This window comes from Colias philodice, chromosome 13 (genome assembly GCF_061535455.1).
Source record: "Colias philodice isolate Cphi_HAF_F1 chromosome 13, ilColPhil1 Martin Lab GWU primary, whole genome shotgun sequence".
Taxonomy (NCBI): Eukaryota; Metazoa; Arthropoda; class Insecta; order Lepidoptera; family Pieridae; genus Colias; species Colias philodice.
Genome location: NC_143098.1, coordinates 5,374,152 through 5,397,261, shown reverse-complemented (window position 1 = coordinate 5,397,261; position 23,110 = coordinate 5,374,152). Strand labels below are relative to the sequence as shown.

Below are 23,110 nucleotides of genomic sequence, written 5' to 3'. Positions count from 1 at the left end.
TCATCAACTGCTGCTCATGGTTATTATAATTTCGTCATCTACCCGCTCTCTCTCAATTATTTATGAGAAGCTATTTACACCTTGAATTCAAATAAGGAGTTATCCTCAGTGTACCTAATTCATTTCTTCTTATATGCTGCTTATATTTTGTTATAATAAAATCTGAAGATATAATATATATCATGACTTAACCCGAAAACGACATCCCTCGTATGATTAATTGTTACCTTTGAAATATTAAGGGATTATTCTGCTTAATATTTTGTAAACATTCTTAATAAAAGCTGTTTTATTTGACAGAATTGTATAATGTTAATAATTAATTTAACATTTTAATGTCTTTGAAACAATATTTTAGTAGACAGGACTACAAACATGCCCCAGCCAAAATGCCTGATACCTTCGGGCTGTTTTGTAGATTTATTTTTTCATCTTATCCCTGTTGTATTCAAACTATCCCATTCAGTTTTAAATTGTACGGAATGATAAATATCGTCTGTCTGTGTGTAACTGCGACATTTTCTATTTCTCGATCCCTTAAGACTTAAATAAAGTGGATAGATTAAATTATAATCTCCCGCTAGACGGATCTCTTCGGGCTCGAGAATCTTATTACCTTCAAGGTATTTCTATCGGTCTCATCGATGCTTTGTCTGCACTCATTTATTAAACAGCGAACGGTGCTATTCATTTATAGATAAATCGTTTTTTTATTTCTTTCATTGTATAATGTAATCGTACTTTAATAGTGGTATTGTAGATTTTTTTCACACATTGATAGGAAGGTTATTGTGATGTGTGTGAAGGGTATTATGGTGAGGTAGATATTTGAAGGTAGCTGATAAAAATTAAGAGTTTTGAAAACGAAGCTCATGTTTAAAATAAGTTTTTGTAATATTACGTATGTTTTGAAGATCAATGGTCCATTATTGAAGTGAAACTACTCTATGCGCGTTGATATAATATTTTTATGGATATCGCTTATAACTTTCATTGATTAGGTAAGTAGGTACGTAAGTAATAGTAATAAGCGGACGTAATATTTTATCTAACGATAACTGTTTATTTTGCTCTGAAACGAAGAACGTAACCACAACTTAGCTAAAAAATTAACGAGTTCAAATAAGTCAGTTCGAAAGGCGTAGCTGACCTTCGATGGGCTTATTAATTTAGATTCCATTATGCCTCCAAGCCTTTGAGTTTAAACAGTCTATTTAAGGTGTTAGAATTAATTCGTTCCAATACCGTATTTTCAGCGCTATTGAGATTATTTGAAGGGCTTGAATTCAAGTATCGTTGTGTTGGTTGTGATTAATTAACTTTGTGTCACCATTTATTGACGAATGTAGGCGTTCCACAGATTAAAATATGATATAACGAACTTTACTAACCAAAAGAAGCATGACAAAGAAAGAGGTTTTACCTAAAATAAGAGAGGCAAGACGAGCGACAAGCTTTTTGTATGTTTTTTCGACATAGTAGGTACAGTACTCTTTTTTCAAAAAACATTCAGGTCAAGATTTCTCTTTCAGGTAGTTGATTTTCAAGTTAATTATTTTTATTACGGGACTACTCTACAGATAGAAAAATATAATATTATATTTGAATACTATAGAGATTTGATAATAAGAATTATTGTGAAAGTATGTTTATACAAACTTTTATCAATAAGACATGGATTGTAGTATGATTGCTTGATTACTTCCTACGTACAATATCACGTACCTATTACGTAATTTTCAATTATTTTTACGCTTACAACATAGTTTAGTGAGAATAACGTGATGTTTCATAAAATGATTCAATTTAAACTTATACAGTTAACTCGCGCAATAAATAACCAAGTTTTATCAACACTTGTTATGAATTCAGTTTTGTCTAACAATAAATGGCCATTTTGGAGGCGTAATAAATATACTTTCGTTTATTATTCATGTGATGTAACGTGAAAGTTTCCAAGTAAATATTGTACTGTTTTGCGCAAATAAGGGCGCTACTCCATATGCATCTTTGTAGAATTAAACTATGTCAAACATCATTGTCTGTTTTCAGCCCTTTTTATATGGGGAGTGCATAATGCACATTGCACATGCATGTGTGAAGTGTCTTTTAATGTAGGATATGTGGGTAGTTATTCAAAATTATCACACATTACATGTGGATAGTTCATTTAGATATAGGTTTGTCTGACGCATTTTGTGTTTCACGTTCACCTGTTCTTGTGAACTGTAAAACTATAATTTTGGTGTTTTATAAATATAAACTTTAATAAACCCGTATTTTGTTATTAATATTTATTTATTTTTATATACATACATTTACAGGAATAGGTGGACTTCTTCAAAGTATTCAGTTGCCACAGATTACTAAATAATTACTTATTTCTCTCTGAAAAATACTGTCATACTGATTTAAAACGTTAAACAATTGCACGCCTCATAAGCGAAGCGTTGTCACTTCGCGAAAAACATCTGATTTTTCAAACTTAAAATGTCTTTATGTATCATACATTGCACTTGTAAGATAATACATACACACACATATTAAGAAAAAACACTATTTTTAACGTTCATGATATTTTTGATGTCATTTTTGTTATTTAAACTAGTTAAAAAACAGTTTAAAAAAGTTCTGTCTTGGACGTCCGTGTGTCTGTATGTGCGGATCCTTTTTCTTGTTAACACGATAGCGACCGAAATACTTTACTAATCGAGTCTTTTTTTTTCTCTTACGCTTGAGTATGCTCAGGAATAGAACCCTTTCATTTTTCAGGGTCTGATTCGATGTGGTTTAATTGTTATTAAATAAACAAAAATAATAATTAATAAATATTTATTAAAAAAAAATTATGAGGCGTGCACTTTTGGATTTTCCAAATTATTTTCCCTATTGTCGGAATATTCAGGGAGGTTATAAAACCGAAGCAAAGCGAACACGGGTCAATATTTATAAGATGTAGGTACTTAGTTATTAAATCTCCCAAATCTTTGGAAAATAGATGTTATAACGGCCTTAAAAGGCAAAGGAAAATGTTCACAGGACTTCCAATTTTAAGGACAAGCAACAACGGTTACTTTTGTTTGAATGGGCTCGGTTTATGTCAGAAGACGAATTACAAAGTCAGGTGCAAACAAGTTTTATTCACTAAGCTGTATAAAGAGGCTTAGTCACGAACTTTGCGTATTAATCAGTGTTAAACGTAAAAATATTAATGTATGAAGTCGTTATTTATATGTGGTTAAGTATGGAACTTAATTAGTAATAAAAATATTGCTAATGAAATACATTGTGTGTGTTTAATAACGTTATTATGATGTGGACATGTGCTGGTGCCACTGCCTGGTGACATTATAAATCCTTAAATTGACCCTTTTTCCATACTCATACTGCGTGCAATACTGATCATAATATGATGTTCTTACGATTGATATGTGAGCATAATCTCAGGATAATTAACTTAACTGCTGCTTTATTTATGACGTAGCTGACACAATCATCATATTATCATTCATACAATATTGTTTTTCATAACGCATTATTAAACATTTTCTTTCTTTCTTATAAATATAACATTAGGAACATTTATCATTGGTACGTATCTATCGTACATATTTTGAACCATTTGCCCCATTTCAACTAGCCACTGTTTGCGTGAATAATATTCGTTTTCTAGTATAATCTTCAATAACTGTAGCCTATCACGTTACAGCGGGGGAATTTTCATATCGTACCATAATCGATTTATCGTCTGAGCTTGTGTTTCTATGCCATAGATATTGTTTTGACTTTAAATGTTTGTATCGATTTTGTTGACAGAAGTTGCATTAGTCGCAGGAAATGCGCAGGAACAATACGAACGTACGAAAAAAAATAGTAAAGGAAACCTTTTGGAATAAATCATTTATTTTATGTACCTATTGCAGATATTGTATTAGGAAACTACATATAAATATTCAAAATACATTAGTTAACTGTTTAAAGGTATTTACCAACATAATGTTTGTTATAAAGATGCCATATAATGTTAAAAAGTGAACTGACCTTTATAATATAAATTAAATAAGCGCTTTGTTTTCGTGTGAATTTTATAAAATTGTACAACACACCTTTGCAATATAAATCTTAAATTAGGCGACTTCACACTTGTCGTGTTATAAATGAGGGTAGTTTTAGAATAACCCGCAGGCGGTCTCGCGTGCGAATTGGCTTGAAAAATGTAAAACGCGCCCGAAATGTAAATGCGGCCCTTTGTGTAGGTTTTATGACCGGTATAGCCGTTTCGTGTATTAAGCCTTTACATAAAATAAAACCCCTTTAAAATTGTAGACAAAGAGAAAGAGCTGCTTGCCCTTTGTAGATTTTGTCGGCTCTGTGACTACAACCCTGAATATGAATTTTTGATTTGAAATATAAAGGAATTTTGAAAAATAATTGTCGATACATTTCATGTTAAACAAAATAAAATACCTACTTGTATATGTACTTAGGTCAAACCATACAATATATGAAATTAAACAATGTAAATTGTAACTAGCCGGCAGCCGCAACTCCGCAACCATATTATATTCAAATCACAAAGCTTTTCAACATTTGAAAAATGAAATCACTTTGTTACTTATTACTCAGTGCTTATTTAAATTATTTAATATAGACAGAAAATATGACATCGTTAGAATTAACCTTTGTTGTTGTTGAAAAATAGTTTCATGTAAATAATATTATCACTTGCTCTTGGACTATAGCGTCCACTCGACATTTTATTGGGTTTCGGGATTTCATATAAATAAAGAGTAGAATATGAGCCCTTACTCGGTGTTAGCTTTCTAAACTCTAAGCTTGGTATTTCTTGTTATTCACGTTTTATATATAAATCTTTTGCTTTTTATTGTTAAACGTAAAATTCTGTGTTATTTTATTTATATCCGACTTTCCTAGAAACAACGGAAGGCTTATTGTTCGTAGCAACGGTTCGTAGCGTAGTATTAAGATTTAATCATTCAATAAGAATTTATTCAAATTGAACATCCAAAGTTTTAAGTAATAATTTCAACGTCTTATTTTAAATCCAAGTAGGTAAGTACTTGCGTATTTTATTAATAAAAATATATTCATGCATGTTATTCTAGATTTAAAAACGATTACCGATTGGAATAATAGCACCACTAGGCCTATGTAATATGTACATTATGTACAGCCAAAGTTATACAGGGTGTCCCACTGTTGGTATACTAAGCTCAAAAGAGGTTATAGTTTTGCATACGCTGAGTACGTAAAAAATACTTAAAAAATTCCAGATGCATTTTTTTTTTCAAATAGATGAATTCTTAAAACTCTATGTGTACACCCATAACAAGCAACCCGCCCATTTTTGCCACTAGCATGAGAGCTATCGTTTAAGATTATGTTTTCATAGACAAAATGCTCACATTAGAGAAGCGGTATATGACGGCTGCGCGAAGCTAGAGAAGAAAACATGGATTTTCAGGATAAAATTATCAAAAAAATTTTAACGTAATTTTGTTGTTTATGTATTTTTTACGTGATCAGTGTATGCAAAACTACAAGTTCCTTCGCGCTTAGTATACCAATAGTGGGACACCCTGTATAGTAGGTAGGTATGTAAGGAAGATAACGCTAAAATAAATCTTCTGTTTTTGTCACGAATGTATAAAGTGTGCAAATGAAAATTATGTGGCTCTAATGGGGCGTCGTTTGAAACTTTGTTCTGTAAAAGACAAACAAAAATATGTCTTTTGCTACAGAAATACGGAATATTTTAATTCAGCCCGTCTTCAATGCTTCCGTTATTAAAACAGTACGGAGGCATTCGAGGCATATTTTCGTTAATGCGACTTGCGTTTTGATATCAAAGCTTTAAACCTTAGAGATGTTTCTTTGGATTGCATTATACAGAAACATTCAGTCCGTCCTTTAAGGAAAACATATTTATCGGAATTGAAAAGTAATTAAAGTGAAACTTTCAATTAAACTCAAACTTTTTGGTCTGTGTAGCGCATGTCGCGTGACGGTCGGCTGCCGAGTAGGTATTTAAAGCAGTGTTCGGAACCGTACGATAATTATTATCGTACAAATACGATAATTTTGTGCCTAAGTTTCACTTTTACCGTAGTTTCATAAAACCACACAACATTTTTTTGTGTACATTTTTCCAATATAAACTGTCAATATAACATTAAGTAGATTGGTATGATATGTTAGGATCATGTTAGGATATTAGGAAAGTATTTTAGGATCATTTACGTCTATTACTCCATATCGGGCCTATGAATTACCTAATGCTACTTTTCCATTGCTATGTAGAGTGGAATCATGACGGAGCATTTTGTGTTGTGATATATTTTTTGTTCTGTGATTTATATGTGGCTAAGTATATTATGTCAATATATATCCTAAAGTAAGAATCACTTCTAAATTAACTTTATGCTTCCTACATAATTACTTTTTGCTTGCTTCCAAATATAATTTAGTTATAAAATAGAAAAGTTTTAATTAAGTCGCAGTTGAAAATCTCCGTACATTTTAGTGGATTTGTGACATACGGTGATGTTATTTCAGTTATAGTCAAAAGTTTTTCCAGCCGAGTGTGAGAGCGGATTTGTCGGGATATATGAATATGCTTTACCAGTTTCAAGTTTCATTTATTTTATTCGAGTACAAATTCATTTTAAAATTTTGTTCACTTAAAATATTTTAATTCATTGTACTTCAACATTTTGCTAACTAAAAACGTATCTGTACCTATGTGTGTCTAAGTGCTTGTTATAATCCATTAATGAGGTACCTAGGTGCCTAAAATGACGTATAGGTACCTACATATTTGTACATTTTCCTATGTATTAGTTTCTATAAAATACTAAATAATAATACTAAATAATAGGTTGGATTTATATGTACATATCACTTGGAATATTGTATGGTTTAATTTTAAATGACTTGAGAGTATATAATGACGATCAACATTTATTATGTTTGAATAGTTTTATAAAAGACAAAGAGGAAAAGGTCAAAGAGATAGATTTAATTAAACGTGAAAAAATAAATATTTTCCATTCATGAATCAAGGACAAAAGACATAGTTTTCCCCAAAAAATACTAATAATAAAACGTTTTCTATAAAAGAAGTAAAATGTTAATTAAATGAATAAATAACTCAAACGCTTTTATTATCATTTAATAAGGGATGACTACGAAACTTTGCCTGTAATATAATAAGCCATATTCAAGGGACCCGTAATCGGGATAAACAGGGTTTCAAGGCGTGAGAATGCTTATTTTTGTTGCATAAATCACGTGTAATCTTTTGAAAAGATCTCTGAATTTTGCCTAATGAGATTTTCATTATTGCCTTCCTTGAAAATCTTCGCTTCAGTACAGAAAATAATTTGAATTTAAAGTTATATTGAATGCGAAATCATTTAAATTTGTAACATAAGCTGGTCTATAAAATTAAGAATCTAATGCTTGTGATTTTTTGATCTCATTATAATACGAAGTGTATTTCATTATAATACGAAAAATTAAATCCATATCAGCTATGTTTATTAGCAGCATCATTTCTCTTGGCACGATCTCTATATTAGGTATGTGCTCTTACGTCGCGTTGGAATTATTATTGAACAACTGGAAACAACAAGTTATTCAGTGGTTTATAGCTTACAGGTTCTACTACTTTTTAAAAGAAAAAGAAAGAAGGTAAAAACTTTTTACTTTCAAAAATTATTGCCAGTGTAACAGATGTAAAATAAAGTTAAAGTATCACAAACATCGCAACAATAAATAAGCAGAGAGCACACATGTTTTCTGAACAAGGTTCAATCGAAATCTCGGCAAATTAATTATCCAATGCAAACATTCCATTAAAATTACTCACGCACTTGGAGTATTTCAGTCTCGTTTCACGTAGGAGTGAAAAGTTTAAAATTTACCTTTAAAACTGAAGTTACGATTTCTGAGTATGGCATTTACAGTAAACACGTCATGGTTAGGGTACGTTTTTTTATCGGCTCTTGGGTAACAGTTCAATCGGTAACTAATTTTGTTATGGAAAACAAACCGAAACAACTTTTTCACTTGCAATTCCCCACCTGATGTTAGGCCGCAACTTTTGTCACGAATTTTATGAGTGACGATTTTTTATCTGTGCAATTTATGTTCTAGCTACTGTCAGACAGACTGCCGGACATTTCTCGCGGAAGTTTTCTTGCAGATGGAAAGGCGGCCTTATACTTCTTCTACTTCTTGTTGATACTTTTGCATAAATTAATGTTGCCTGTTGCTAACTCATACGATATACCACTTTATGTGAAATAATTTTAACATTAAATCATAATATTATTATGCCTAAAGCCAACGCATTGTAGCGTTCGAATTAATAGTGCTTTTCATAACAGAAATGCTCTTTGTTACGCTATATTTCGATATTAATCTAGATCCATTAGAATTTACACAAAAATATAGTTTCAGTGAACGGTGTTATTTATAAAACAATTTAAGGACTTTCCATTTAATGCTTATCTTTGATGATTTGTTTAGTTATCTGCTATAGGCTTGGCTGTTGTTTTACCCTTCTTTCTTTTTGGCTTGACTTTTTTAGGTTGCTTTTGAGTGGACGGAGTTTTGGTCGTTGACGACTTTGAAGGTTTAGTAGGTTTTTTAGTAGTAGAAGGCTCTAACGTTGTTGTCACCTTTTCTGTTGTAGTTTGTTTGGAAGTTGTTGTTGGCTTATCCGTAGTTGTTGGTTTTTTTGTTGATAAAGGATTTAAGGTGGTTGTTGTCGGTTCTTCTCCTGTAGTAGATTTATCTGTTGTAGACGGTTTCTCTGTTGTAGTAGGTGTTTCTGTTGTAGTAGATTTTTCTGCTGTAGTTAGCTTTTCTGTTGTGGTAGATTTCTCCGTTGTTGTAGGTTTCTCCGTTGAAGTAGGTTTCCCCGTTGTTGTTGGTTTCTCTGTTGTTGTGGGTTTCTCCGTTGTTGTAGATTTTTCTGTTGTAGTTGGTATTTCCGTAGTAGTAGTTTTAGGAGTAGTTGTTGTGGTTGTTGTTGGTTTGGGGGTTGTAGTAAAAGGTTCTGGGGAAGGATTCTTGCAACCCCGTGGCATCCTTTTCTTAAACAATGCATTGCAAATACATTCTAAAAGCGTTTTTGGATAGAGATCACAAACTTTACCACTTGGCAAAACGATAAACGGTGTCCTTGCTGGATGGTAATGGGCAAATGCTCTTTCAGCCTCTCTTTCGATTTTACCCACTTTTTTCATACATTTCTTGAATTTATGTTTATTTAATTCGAATCCATCTGCGCAGTCGGTGGAGCTATCTTCTGCTTCGCATTGAAGGTAATCTGCTTGACTTCTTGTATCTAGTTGTTGCAATACACAGTACTTTATATCAGTGTCTTCATCGCAATTATTGAAAAACAAAGCGACATCAATATAATCACCGATGTTTTCAGCTATCCAAGGATACGTTTTCTTAAAGAATTCTCTGTTCTGTTCATTGGAAAGATCAGAGAGAATCAGAAGTGATTTAGATTTTGAATGACCCGATTCCGTTTTATCGAATAAAATTGTTATGAATACGAGAAACAAATACAGTATCTCCATTTTGAATAACTAGCAGTGGCAAAGTAGGATGTTATATAGGCCTTCGTTAGTATTTTTATGACGTACAAATATGTATTACTACTGTTTATTTTATGATCGAAATAGTTGAACTGAAGTAAAAATTCCAACGATAGATATTACAACTGCAATCACCAATAAATATGTTATGAACAAATTGAACGTCACTGTTTAAATATCTCTATGCCGCTTCAAATAAATACAAAATATATATATTTTAAATCGCCAATAGCAAATAGTAAAATTTTAACCAAAGTATAATTCATATTTTATGTTGTTGCAAATATGTTACACGCAAATTATTTTACGTTAATACATAAAATTTGAATAACGCATGTACATTTTGAAATGAAATATCATTTAGGTAATGTCAAATGTCGTACCTAAAACAACATAATATATTTAACCTGCACGACTCAAATGAGCATTTTAATAATACTTTGTAGAGCACACTGCAATTATTGTATTTTCAGTGCAAATGTAATATGGAGTTGCGCATTAAAAAATAAATAATTACTGTAATGTTGAGGGAGATATAATTTTAATTATATACTATTTTCATAAAATTGTACCTTTAAAGATATTAATTTCTCTAGATAGTTAGATTAGTTAGATTATATTATATAATTACTAGCTGTTCCGGTAAACGTAGAGAAGAGAACATTGGTGATTAGGGAAATATAAAGATCATTAAGATTTCATATCTGTGCGTTCAAATATTAATACTTTTAACGGAAAGCTTTATAGAAGGGAGAGAGAGAAGAAGAAAATATTTTTTGTATACAAATGCGTTTTATTTTTGAACGCGTAGCGCCTGAAACTCAACTAGTGAAGGTTTTAAGCCATCATTTTGCAATATTGTAGCATGACTGAATCACATTTACGGTATTCCAACGATAAGGTAATGAAATAAAATGAGATTTGTGACGTTATTTTTGATTTATATGTATGTTTTATCTACATAGGAAAAATGTGAGGCATATTTATTAATGCATATTTTCTATCTGAGTAATTTCCTTTGGAAATTATGTTGAACGAGGTATTTGACTATATTTCATTGTGGAGTATAATTTCAATAGCACGAAGTATTTAATTTTTAAGTACATATACCTACAAATAAATCGAATTGATGTCTGTCTGCAATTTAAAAATATTTTTTTTTCAGTGCAAATAAAGTCTTACTTTAAAATTAGTTTCTTTCTGTTAGCTTTAAAATATTAATTTAAAGAATTAATGTCACAAGTCCTTCAAGACTGTAAAACAGAAGACAAAATGGTATTACGTAGTATGAAATGATGTACTTAGACAATAAAATAAAAACACAATATAGGGAACATTCCCTCCAGCATGTTTCCAGGAACCTACGTTGTTTATTTTTATTATTCTTTATTGCACGCCTCATAAGCGAAGCGTTGAGGTGGGTACTACTGTCACTTCGCGCAAAACATCTGATTTTTCAAACTTAAAATGTCTTTATGTATCATACATTGCACTTGTAAGATAATACATACACACACATATTAAGAAAAAACACTATTTTTAACGTTCATGATATTTTTGATGTCATTTTTGTTATTTAAACTAGTTAAAAAACAGTTTAAAAAAGTTCTGTCTTGGACGTCCGTGTGTCTGTATGTGCGGATCCTTTTTCTTGTTAACACGATAGCGACCGAAATACTTTACTAATCGAGTCTTTTTTTTTCTCTTACGCTTGAGTATGCTCAGGAATAGAACCCTTTCATTTTTCAGGGTCTGATTCGATGTGGTTTAATTGTTATTAAATAAACAAAAATAATAATTAATAAATAAGTATTTATTAAAAAAAAATTATGAGGCGTGCACTTTTGGATTTTCCAAATTTTTGTCTTATATTGTTTTCTACGTAGAGTATTTTTTCATGTGAAATAAATCTTATAAGAGAACAGACTTATAACTTATAATATACCTACCTACTGATTTTTAGGTAAACACGCTTTTTAACTGTCATTCAATTGTGTTAAAATGATTGCGAGCCAGCACATTTCTGTCAATATTTAAATATTTAATTTACATTTTTTTACGAAGATTTATAGATATTTTAACATTTTTTTAAGAATAAATCCTTTACAAAAGTACATATTCGATTTTGCTACCAACTGAACATGTTATTATTCCTTTTTGTCACCATCAGCAGAACATTACAAAAATCGAGAGCGCATTCTAAAGGGTTCACTGTCATATTTTTGAGTAGTAAGCGTGCATAAACAATAGACGGAACAAAGAGTAGAGCCGGCGTCGAAATTGGGGAAGTCATTACCGTGGTACGGAGCAATTAGGAATCTGGGACAAGGGAACACAAATAATATACCTCATTGTGGAAACCGCGCATTTCGCACTATGAGTTTAAAATGATTAAGAATATTCTTAACGAGTACGTAAAGTGAGGAGTGCTGAGGTTTCTCCATGATTATTGTTTTATACAAACACCATGGGAGTTGTAATGTCTTTTTGCATAGCGAAAGTTTTTGAAAGTTTTATTTTTATTTACGGTGTTTTATTTTTATTAGTTTGATTTTAACTAACGAGTAAATAACGAGAACCGGAGAGGATATCTATTTTTTTAATGAGTAAAAGAATTTTACAGTATCTGAAAATTTACAAGCGCGAGAATTAATTTTTTAACAGATCGATATCAGATTAGTATAAAATTCCCTTTCCTTGTTCTATTGATAAACAATATTTTCTGATATTATTAATTTTTACATTCATATACTGTCTAATGTGTGAGATAGAACTAAATTCTGAAAAATGTGTTATGTATAACTTTAATCAATGAAAACGTTCTGGAATATTAATACTGTAAATTTAGCTTTTATTAGAAGAGGTTGACACTGAATATAAAGTATCTCCATTAACCATCATCTGACCTTTAAAGTCTTTAAAAGAACCGTTAAATTGCACAAAAGATTTGTTAATAAAACACTCTTTTATGACTCGTAATTAAAGTTGATTATAATCCGCAAGTACAATTTTATATTATTAATGTACAAAGTACATTCCAAGGTCTCGAAAACAATTTAAAAAAATGTATCAAAATATAATTGTAAAGTTTGACGACGACATTTCACATTTTAAAATTTCAGGTGAAACTTTCTTCGCGTTTTAAAGGTTCGTTGCATTAGTGGCTTAATTAAAGAGCTCGTTATAAACTATTTTGCTGCTTTTTAATTTTTATCCATACATTGAAATAACATTGCATACATTTCAATGTTTAAAGTTGCGTAATGATTTCTATTCATGTGCATTTATATTTCTTTTACATCGCTATTTCAGTGCTCTTTCTATTTCCCGTGTTGATTTTTTTCTCGTCAAAGTAAGCTAATTTATTTTATCTCGCAACCATAATTGGATATGGAAGTAATATGTTCTACGGACTTAGTGAATCTTATATTCCAGGAACCGCCAGCAGCTTTATTTACACTGGTATTATGAATTAAATAGTATTGCGATTATCGGACCTCAGTAGAAAGACCTTTATAAATAGTTAATATCTTTCATGTGTGTAATAGGATAAGTTTATATTATCCTACTGAGTTCAATCGCATGTGTTTATTAGCTGCAATAAGAAAATTTGGCTCTGCGACAACTATGGCTAGGGCAGGCAAATAGTTATATCTTTTTGCCATACCAGAAAAATCTATGGCTAGGTAGGTGTGTTAAGTTAAACCTGATCACCTATTTTGTGAAAATTAAAGATCTGGACAGATAAAGTATAGGTACTATGTATCGAAAATATCCTCAGTTTACAGTTATTATAACTATATTCTAACAATATATCAATATTCGTTTGTTCTCCGTGTCTTATTAACAGTAGTCACTATTTTGTTCATCATTCCAAAACTGTATTCAATCGAGAGATTTCTTCTATCTTGTTCCCGCAATTCATTCCCATCGATAAAGTAAACGAGCGCTAAAGAGACCTGTACAAGATTCGGTAACTTGGAAGTCCACTGAGATGTAATTAATTGCCTCGACAAACTTGCTTCCGATTAATATAAGTTCGCTTCAGTTGAGATTGATAGTTTACTCCATTACGTAAATTATATTTGGGTCACGCGGTGTCTCCTACATGGCGCTGTTTAAAGGGACCTTGATATTATGGTTTTGCTATGATAATGTAAGTAGCTATTTCTATCAGCTTCAATCTGAAATATTTTTTTCATAAACTACGGATATGCAAACCTTACAACTACTTCTATTGTAATTAGAATATAAATTAGTCTTAATACAACAATTGAACTTAATACACATTTTATTCCTATAAACGCACTTCATTGTATCCTGCCAGTAAAAGGATATATATTATACTAGCGGTCCGCCCCGGCTTCGCCCGTGGTACATATTTCGCAATAAAAAGTAGCCTATGTCCTTTCTCGGGTATCAAAATATCTCCATACCAAATTTCATGCAAATTGGTTCAGTAGTTTAGGCGTGATTGAGTAACAGACAGACAGACAGAGTTACTTTCGCATTTATAATATTATTATGGATGTATAACTTAAAATTTAACACAGTTACAGTTTTGTAGTTATTCTCAGTGAGAATGATAAGTAATAATTACCTTTGCTTGCTTTAGTTTCGAATGTTTTTCAAACTGTTGCAATTGTAACCGCAAAATGGTTATATACAGGGTGTCCCGCTATTGGTATACTAAGCGCGAAGAGACTTGTAGTTTTGCATACACTGATCACGTAAAAAATACTTAAACAACAAAATTACGTAAAAAATTTTTTGCTAAATTTTTCCTGAAAATCCATGTTTTCTTCTCTAGCTTCGCGCAGCCGGCATATACCGCTTATCTGATGTGAGCATTTTGTCTATGAAAACATAATATTAAACGATAGCTCATGTGCTGGTGACAAAATTGGGCGGGTTGCTTGTTATGGGTGTACACATAGACTTTTAAGAATTCATCTACTTGAAAAAAAAATGCGTCTGGAATTTTTTAAGTATTTTTTACGTACTTAGCGTATGCAAATCTATAACCTCCTTTGGGCTTAGTATACCAACAGTGGGACACCCTGTATAAACTATACAATGCTTATTTCCCTACCATATGTATTGGAAGTTATAGTTTTCCGATACATTTGGTTTATTCACTAATAAATAATAACCAACATCGATAGTGTTTCAGGCCTTTGGCACTCATAAATACCTTTTATTTTTTAAACGTAAGTATAAGATTATGTGTCAATAAAATCTTAAATAAAATAATATAGTATGGTAAATATGAAAAAGAAGGAATATTATTTCATAAATACCTACAAAATATGCATACCTGAGCTTGTCAATCCTATTACCTACTAAAGTTTTTACGTTATTCGTTATGTATAAGAAAATTCAGTCTTTTCATAACCCCGTTAAACAACAGCGGATAAATAAATGTACAGGTCAAAACATTCCCATGAAAGGGGGAAAAGTTGAATGATTTTGTAAGAGCGTAGTTTATTGTTCATATTCGCACAACACGTGTTCCACTTTTATAAAGTTCGTAATGGGATCCCGGTTCTTGACGGTATCCCTTGTCCGGGGATTTGACATGTAAAATATCGTGTAATGGAATGTTTTAAACTGTGGAAATTTGCAATGTTTTTATTAGTATTTGAATACCGGGTAAAAGTTAAAACCACGTAAAAAGAAACGTAGATATTATTATTATATAAAATATATAATTTATAATTACCTATTATATAAATTAAAGATTTAAGAATTATTATTACACAAATTAAATAATTATTTATAAAAAATATAATAATCTTAAGGTTTCGGTGCATGTTTGGTGGATTCCATTTTACCAAGATTTTAGCGACAAAACTGACAGACCGCTGTCAAAAATTGACAGTTGATGTTTTAGAGGCTAGTTTCAAATTAAAAAAAAGTAGCCAGCGCTCAGAGGAATAAACCTATAGAGTACTTGTATCGAGCGTATACAATTTACATATATTTGTTTCTCTCTATCTAAAGAAAACGTCGTAAGAAAGAATGAGATAGCTATAGACTACAAGCTACGTTTCAACATAGTCATGGCACCATTTTTACTATAGGTACGTATTTAGATAGATAGAAGGTGATAGTGATGGGATGTGCTTCAATCGATAAAATCGTGAATGCATTTTGCATTTACGGTTTCGTGAAATAATAAATAATAAAAAAAAACAAAATTAATCATAAATTTCAGTTGAATACATTATTTGTTTAATCCTACGAATATAATAAATGCGAAATTATGCGAGAATGGATAACTTTCTCTTTCACTGCTGAACCGATTACAATGAAATTTTGTACATACACACATAGGATAGGTTTTATACCGGAAATCCCACGTGAACGGGAACTGTGCGGGATTTTCTTTAAAAACGCGGGCGGAAAGCTAGTATATTTTAAAATAAATTTTAAAACTTGAAATATAACTACATAATTTAAAACACATTATTTTAAAGTTCAATAAAGTTAAAGGAGTGAGGAGAAAGGCACAGTCAGCATGAATTTTAACAAGTTCATAAAAGGACAGTCTTAAAGAAAACATTTTCCTTACATCCTACTAATAAAGCGAAAGTTTGTGAGGATGGATGTTTGTTACTCTTTCACGCGAATACTACTAAACCGATTACAATGAAATTTGGAAAAATTACTTTTGATCCCGTAAATCCCACAGGAATGGGAACTATGCGGGTTTTTCTTTGAAAACGCATGTATATTAAGTATGTATTTCAATAGTAGTTTCTCATCTATGAGAACTGTCATTTAATCAACCGTTTAATTTTCACATAGTTACACATTTATAGTAAATGTGTAAAAAAATTTCCAAATAAAAATTCACTCACACACAAATGTATTTATTATCTAAAGGAACAAAAAAAAAACGTAAGCGTAAGATTGCACAATTCTTCTAGAGTATCCATCTTGATAACACGCAGGCTCGAAATGCAGTGAACACAATCTAGCAAATTTCGACGGCGTCCAATCTACACGTCTCATGTTTTATACCCATTTCTTATTTAGCTCTGGAAATCTAAAACAAAATGAATTTATTAATAATCTAAAAGAGAAACAACAAACTAAACAGATAAGTCAAATAAAACAACCACGTGGTATTTTTTATTTTCCTGCTGTAGAAAATTTACATCAATTATTTGCTACAACAACTACATATAAATCTGATATAAGAAACAAAATAAATAAATCAACGTTAATATGAAATAGATTTTTTGTCATAAATCGATAATATACGCTAGATGTGTTACAACACTACGGTGGTAAACAAAATGCCAAACTTGATAATATTGTGACATTTTTTAAAAATTATTTAATTCTTTTGTATTCCACAACCCCATAAAGTGGGTAAATGTTACAGTTACAACATAAACTTATAAAAAAGCGCTTGATAAAACCTTCAAATAGGGTTAGAACATAAATATTTATCAATTTGCTGAAAATCACTTACCGATGGAAATATATTTTTTCATTGTTTTCATCCAAAACTCCCATTCGACTAGTAATAGCCGGTAGCTAAACATACAATAGTCATTTTAGCACACTGACAAATAAAAAGAAACACTATACACTTTATATTTTCTAAATATTTCGTTAAAAACACTTGACGCACTGAGCCCACCAGCTGGTTGGAAAACAAACTGACTGCCGGCGCGCTACGTTTGAAGACAGTGCAGATACTCTATCGCTATCTCAATCTGACTTATGCTGTTATTGACTAAGAGTAAGTAGATTAGAAAATATGTATTTTGTTCTGTCTCAATATAAGAACTCTATAGGTTTATTCCTCTGAGAGCCAGCGTCACCAGCTGGTACCATCGCAGAACTTTCTATAAGTTGGTCGTGTTGCCGCGTTGTGTGTGTTCTGCAGAGGCGGGTTGAGGCCTGAGGGTAATTTCTGCGCGCTTATCTAATCAGGTATTTCCATTCCAATAATATAGGTAATAATATTATGACGCAATACATAATTTATTTTCAGTTCATTGGCATGTATAATCAATAATCATTAAGATTGTTCTACCCACATTCGAAATTTACAAAATTAACGTCATCGTGTACCTATTCCTTCATCCAAGGGATATTGTAAAAGAATCTACAGACTAATTAAAGATTAAAATCTGTTATAACGTAGTTCATTTCGTTAAGTCAAATTTCATTTAAAAGCTGGACCAAAATAAGTGCGCATAGATTGATTTAGTAACGGTCTATTTTCACTCATTTTCATTGCATATCATTCGCTATTTCTTTCGAATTACCGTCAACTGTAGGATACCTACAACAATCCCAATCTCACATAATGTTGAATGGTTATAATCTGTTTTGTTAAGTAAACTGGAGGAAAATGCCATGCATCTGTTATAGCTGTCATAACTCCCTGCGCCGAAAAATATAATTTAATATTACAAACGGAGGGAAAATATGAAAAACGAATGCTCATTTCCGCGTAAGGTTTGTTTTCAAAGTTTTGTACAAACTTTGTTATATTTATAGACAACTAAGAACGGTATTTATTATATAAGTACAAGTATAGGTATGTAATCGATTTTATTAAATAGTGAATAGTGATTAACATGTTTACAACTACAAATTCTTAAAATAAATATTTAATTTTTTATACGTAGTGACATGTAGGTACTACGCAGTTGAAAAATTCATTTTCATTTCATACATTTCGTTTTAAAAAGATTCAAGTATTTATTGTTTTTTTGCAAAAACGAAACCTGAATTAGATAGTTCGCTTTTTGAGTAACTTTTTAAAGTGTCGATTCACCGCTATTGAAGGTTTTGTATGAGTAAAGTATCGTTTAACCTTATTCCATTCGGAACGTTTTCGTTTTATTTTTACTACTGCCGAATGAATGGTAAAGTCATCAAAATACAGTAAAACATTTACGACGTCATTATTCTCATAATTCACAATTTTCATGGATTCATAAAATCTAATGGCAATTACTTAAGTGTATAACAAATTATGTTACACCATTAAATTGTAAAAATTCGTGTTTATTTCAAGGTCGGATGTTATTTATGTAAGAAATACTGTTAGGTAAAATTTCTTATTAATTTAGTTTATGATATTACACGTTCTAGAAATAATTGTTTAATGTAATAATAATACAGTATTAGGTACGTACTTGAATAAAGCAACAAATGGAGACATAGTAAATTTTTGAGGATGACTGGTGTTCCAATAATGAAACATGTATTTATACACAAATAAACATTGCAAAAATTTGTAGTAAAAATACAAAAAAATAAGTTTTATTATATTCCTATCGATAAAGCTCTGACATTCCAAAAACCATTAAAATAGTGGATGCATACGTTTGAATGGGACCTATCAATAACAACACCGCCGATAAAATAGTATTATGACCCAAATGTGGATCCAATACAGAGCCGTATCTGAAATATTAACCCTTGTGTTTTGAACGTTTTTCCTTGTAAACAAATTAATATTTTTTACTTAAATTCTATGGTTATAGAAGCTACGATATTAATTTTAATAAGATACGATATTAATCTTTATAAACCCTTGTACTTTATCGTAAAATGTTTCTACAATCGAAGTCGAATCATAAACAGCGAATATTTTAAAAAATAGCCAAATCCAATAAATTATATTAACAAAATACTTTGGTACTAGTCATTGGATATGTAAAATTGAAGATATTATAATCAAAGTGTACGGTGTAATTCGACCCAAACTTAATAAGGTTTCTAGTTTAATTATACGATACGATCCACCAGCAGGGCCCTATTATCGCCAATTCCATGTAAGCCAGAACTATGAGATATCCAACATTGTTAGATCTTTGGCAAACTGCCAGCTACTATCGAAGGCAGGCCTTTTTCAAATATTAAATGCGCCCTCAATTTCAAATTGCTTATGAGGTTGTACTGATGACATGTCGTTGACATTGTAGAGTGCGGGTTGCGGGGTAATGAAACACGTGTATCTTCCTCGAGTGATTTATTATAACTGCACTTATAATACACTACAGTACAAGACAAGAAGCTTATATCTAATACACTACACCACAGGGGTAGGAGATAAAAAAAAAATGTTATACTAAAATTTTTTTTTGTTAAGTAAGTAACAATTAATATGAGATTAAAAGAAAATTCCTAATTTTTATACAATTTTGTTCGATTTTTGTGTACAATTTCTTCTTTATTGTTCTTCAAAATTATAACATTAGGTTCCTTATCTTCAATAACAATAAATGGACCATTATACAAAGTATCTAATTTATTTGCAGTTTCATTTTTTAACAATATTAAATCACCTTTCTTATATCGGACTTGATTTATGTTTTTATCATATACAGATTTTCGCACTTGTTTACTTTTTAACAAATTGTTTTGTGCGTCTCTATGTGCTACTTGCAAACGATATCTTAATTCTAAACTATAATTATCTGGGTTATATAAAGGTTCTATGCTAGTACTTAGTCTACTCGGAATTTCACTTGGTTTTCCAAAAACTAATTCATACGGGGTATATTTTGTAGAGGAATGTACAGTATTATTAAAATTAAAACACCAAAAGGGTAGCCAATGGCTCCACGTTTCAGGGTAATTATTGCATTGTATTCTTAAGAATGAACCTAAATGTTTATGTGCATTTTCGAGTGAACCAATCGACTCGTGATGGTAGGAGGTTGAGTTTAATTTTTCAATTTCTAAAAGTTTACAGACCTCTATCATAGTAGATGACATAAACTCAGTGCCTCTATCTGTTGCTATAATTTTTGGGATTCCGAACCTTAAAATAAATTGATTAACAAATGCTCTAGCAACGGTGACCGTTTCCTTATTTTTAAGAGGATAAGCCTCAACAAACTTACTTAATTCACACTGTAACGTAAGTATATAATTATTACCGTCTACATCTTGATCCAAAGGACCAACTAAGTCTAAAAATACTTTCTCGAAAGCAAACGAGGCTGTGGTTGTTATAACCATCGGCTCTTTGGTATTGCGGGAATACTTAGATTTTTGACATTTTTCGCATTTAGTTACAAAATCTCTTATGTCTTTTTCCATTTCTGGCCAGAAATATTTTTTCTTAATATTATTTATCATTCTACGAATGCCTGCGTGGCCACTAGTGGGCAGTAAGTGATAGTCATTAATAATAAAATGTTTATCATTTTCATTATCAATTCTTTCTACACCTCGTAATATACATATCCGTGGACCGGTCCATATATCTTTACTTTTAATTTCTTCTATTAGTTCTTTTATAAATAACGCGTTATTATTTGTTTTTATTATACATATTTCGTCGACATTAATATTTTTACTTAATTCACTTAATTTCTTCACAAAAACGGCTCGCGTGTATTGTGCTTTGAAATCAAGATTAATGTATAAAATTTTCTTATTTTGGGAGAAAGCAAAACACTCGGTTTCTACATCTATACCCATTCGATTTCGAATCCTATTTAACTCTTTTCCTTCTATTAAAATCATCTCTATCGCACCACTCGGAACTCGCAATAATTCCACGATTCTCGGTTGATCAGGCCGATAGTCTGTGTCATTATTGGTAGTTGGAGTGTCACTCTTTTCTTTAACTTCTTCTAGTTTCTTTTTCTGTGCTCTAGTCATTACGTTAATTATTTTATCGTTGATACATTTCAATTCGTTTGAGTTTATTGTAATTCTAGACAACGCGTCTGCTACGGCGTTTTCTTTACCTTTAATATACACAACGTTAAAATCATATTCTTCTAATGTTAACCTAAATTTTAATAATCTACTCGATGGATCTTTAATTCCGAATAAATACAATAATGGTTTATGGTCCGTCATGATTGTGAACTTTTTACCTAAGAGATACGGCCTAAAATATTTAACTCCCCACACTATCGCAAGTAATTCTTTTTGTATAGTTGGGTAATTTTTTTCAGCTTTGTTTAAAGGCCGACTTGCATAAGCGACTGGTCTTTTATCTTTATTGCAAAGTACTGCTCCTACTGCAATGCCAGAAGCATCAGTTTGTAAGATGAACTCGTTTTCGTCTGAAAAGTCTGGATATTGTAAAATGGGGGGTGATACTAACGCTTTTTTCATGATTTTAAACGAGTTTTCGCATTGTTCCGACCATATAAAAGGGACATCTTTACGACACAAATTATTTAAAGGGATAGTTATTTCCGCGAAATTCTTTATAAATTTTCGGTAATAGTTACAAAATGCAACAAAACGTTTTACTTCTTCTGTATTTTTTGGTGTTGGGTAATTTTCAACAATTTTTATTTTAGTTTTATCTGGACTAATTCCATCTGCTGACACTGTGTGTCCTAAATATAATAATTCCTTTTTCAAAAAATTACATTTGATGGGATTTAATTTTAAGTTAACTTTTCTAAGTCTCTCAAAAACATCTATTAAATTTTTATTATGACCTTCTAAATTACGTCCAAAAATTACAAGGTCATCAAGATAAACAAAACATTTCTCATACGTTAGGCCTGACATGGCTATAGTCATTAACCTTGAAAAAGAACTTGGACTGGTTTTAAGACCCATTGGCATTCGTTTCATCTGGTATTGTCCAGTATTGGTTGTAAAGGCAGTAATCTTACGTGATTCGGGGTTCAAGGTCGTTTGGTAATAAGATTGACTAAGGTCTAAATGGGTAAAATACACGGCACCAGCAAGGGACTCTAAGATATCAGTGATATTCGGTAGCGGAAATTTATCATCTTGTATAACTTCATTTAATTTACGGTAATCTATCACTAATCTCCACTTTTTGCTATCATCATTTGACTTTTTAGGAACAAGTAAAATGGGGCTAGACCACTCACTTTGAGCTTCTTCTATAATATCATCCTGTATCATTTTCTCAATTTGCTTATTTATTTCAGGTTTTTGACTATGTGGTAACCTGTATGGTTTTGTATAAACGGGGCTAGCATTTGGTTTTAAATAAATATTATGTTCATATGAATTAGTAGTTGTAAGCTTATCACCCGGTAAGTGAAAGATATCATTGTATTTAGTACAAATTGCTTGTATAGTCTCACGCTCGGTAGGATGTAAGTGATCCAATTTTAATAATTCTAACAAAATATTAGCTCTCTCTGCGTTTGATTTACATTTATTAAACTGACATATTTGGTAATCGTTTAACGAGTGTAGGTCTGGTTGAAAGGTCGGTATAGTAATTGATTCTTCTTGAGTATTTAATATTTTAATGGGAATAACGTTATTTACTGGCTTCACTATTAGAGCTGCTAAAAATAGACCCTCTTGTAATTGTTGTGGTAAAACAACACAGTCATTATTTAATTTATTATTCATAATTGGTATGTAGTGAATGGACTCGCTTCTCGCAGGAATAGTTAAGTAGTTATGTGAAGTAGTAGGTGACGCATATAGTGGTATAATATTTTTGCATTGGTTATGTAGAATTAATGTATCGT

At 31.2% G+C, this 23,110-nt stretch overlaps 2 protein-coding genes across 2 annotated transcripts in view; one reads left to right on the top strand and one right to left on the bottom strand.

The window, feature by feature from the left end:
- LOC149483365 (uncharacterized) overlaps positions 1–23,110 on the top strand; it is a 91,672-nt gene that overhangs the window by 6,203 nt on the left and 62,359 nt on the right. The gene's annotated exons all lie outside the window — the stretch shown is intronic.
- On the bottom strand, positions 8,550–9,714 carry LOC149483366 (uncharacterized). Its single transcript, XM_089702983.1, has one exon. The coding sequence runs from the start codon at positions 9,618–9,620 to the stop codon at positions 8,550–8,552; it is 1,071 nt and encodes a 356-aa protein (XP_089559109.1). The 5' UTR covers positions 9,621–9,714.

Excerpts from the sequence above, each read along its gene's own strand:
- LOC149483366 (XM_089702983.1), bottom strand. The coding sequence starts at position 9,620 with ATGGAGATACTGTATTTGTTTCTCGTATTCATAACAATTTTATTCGAT.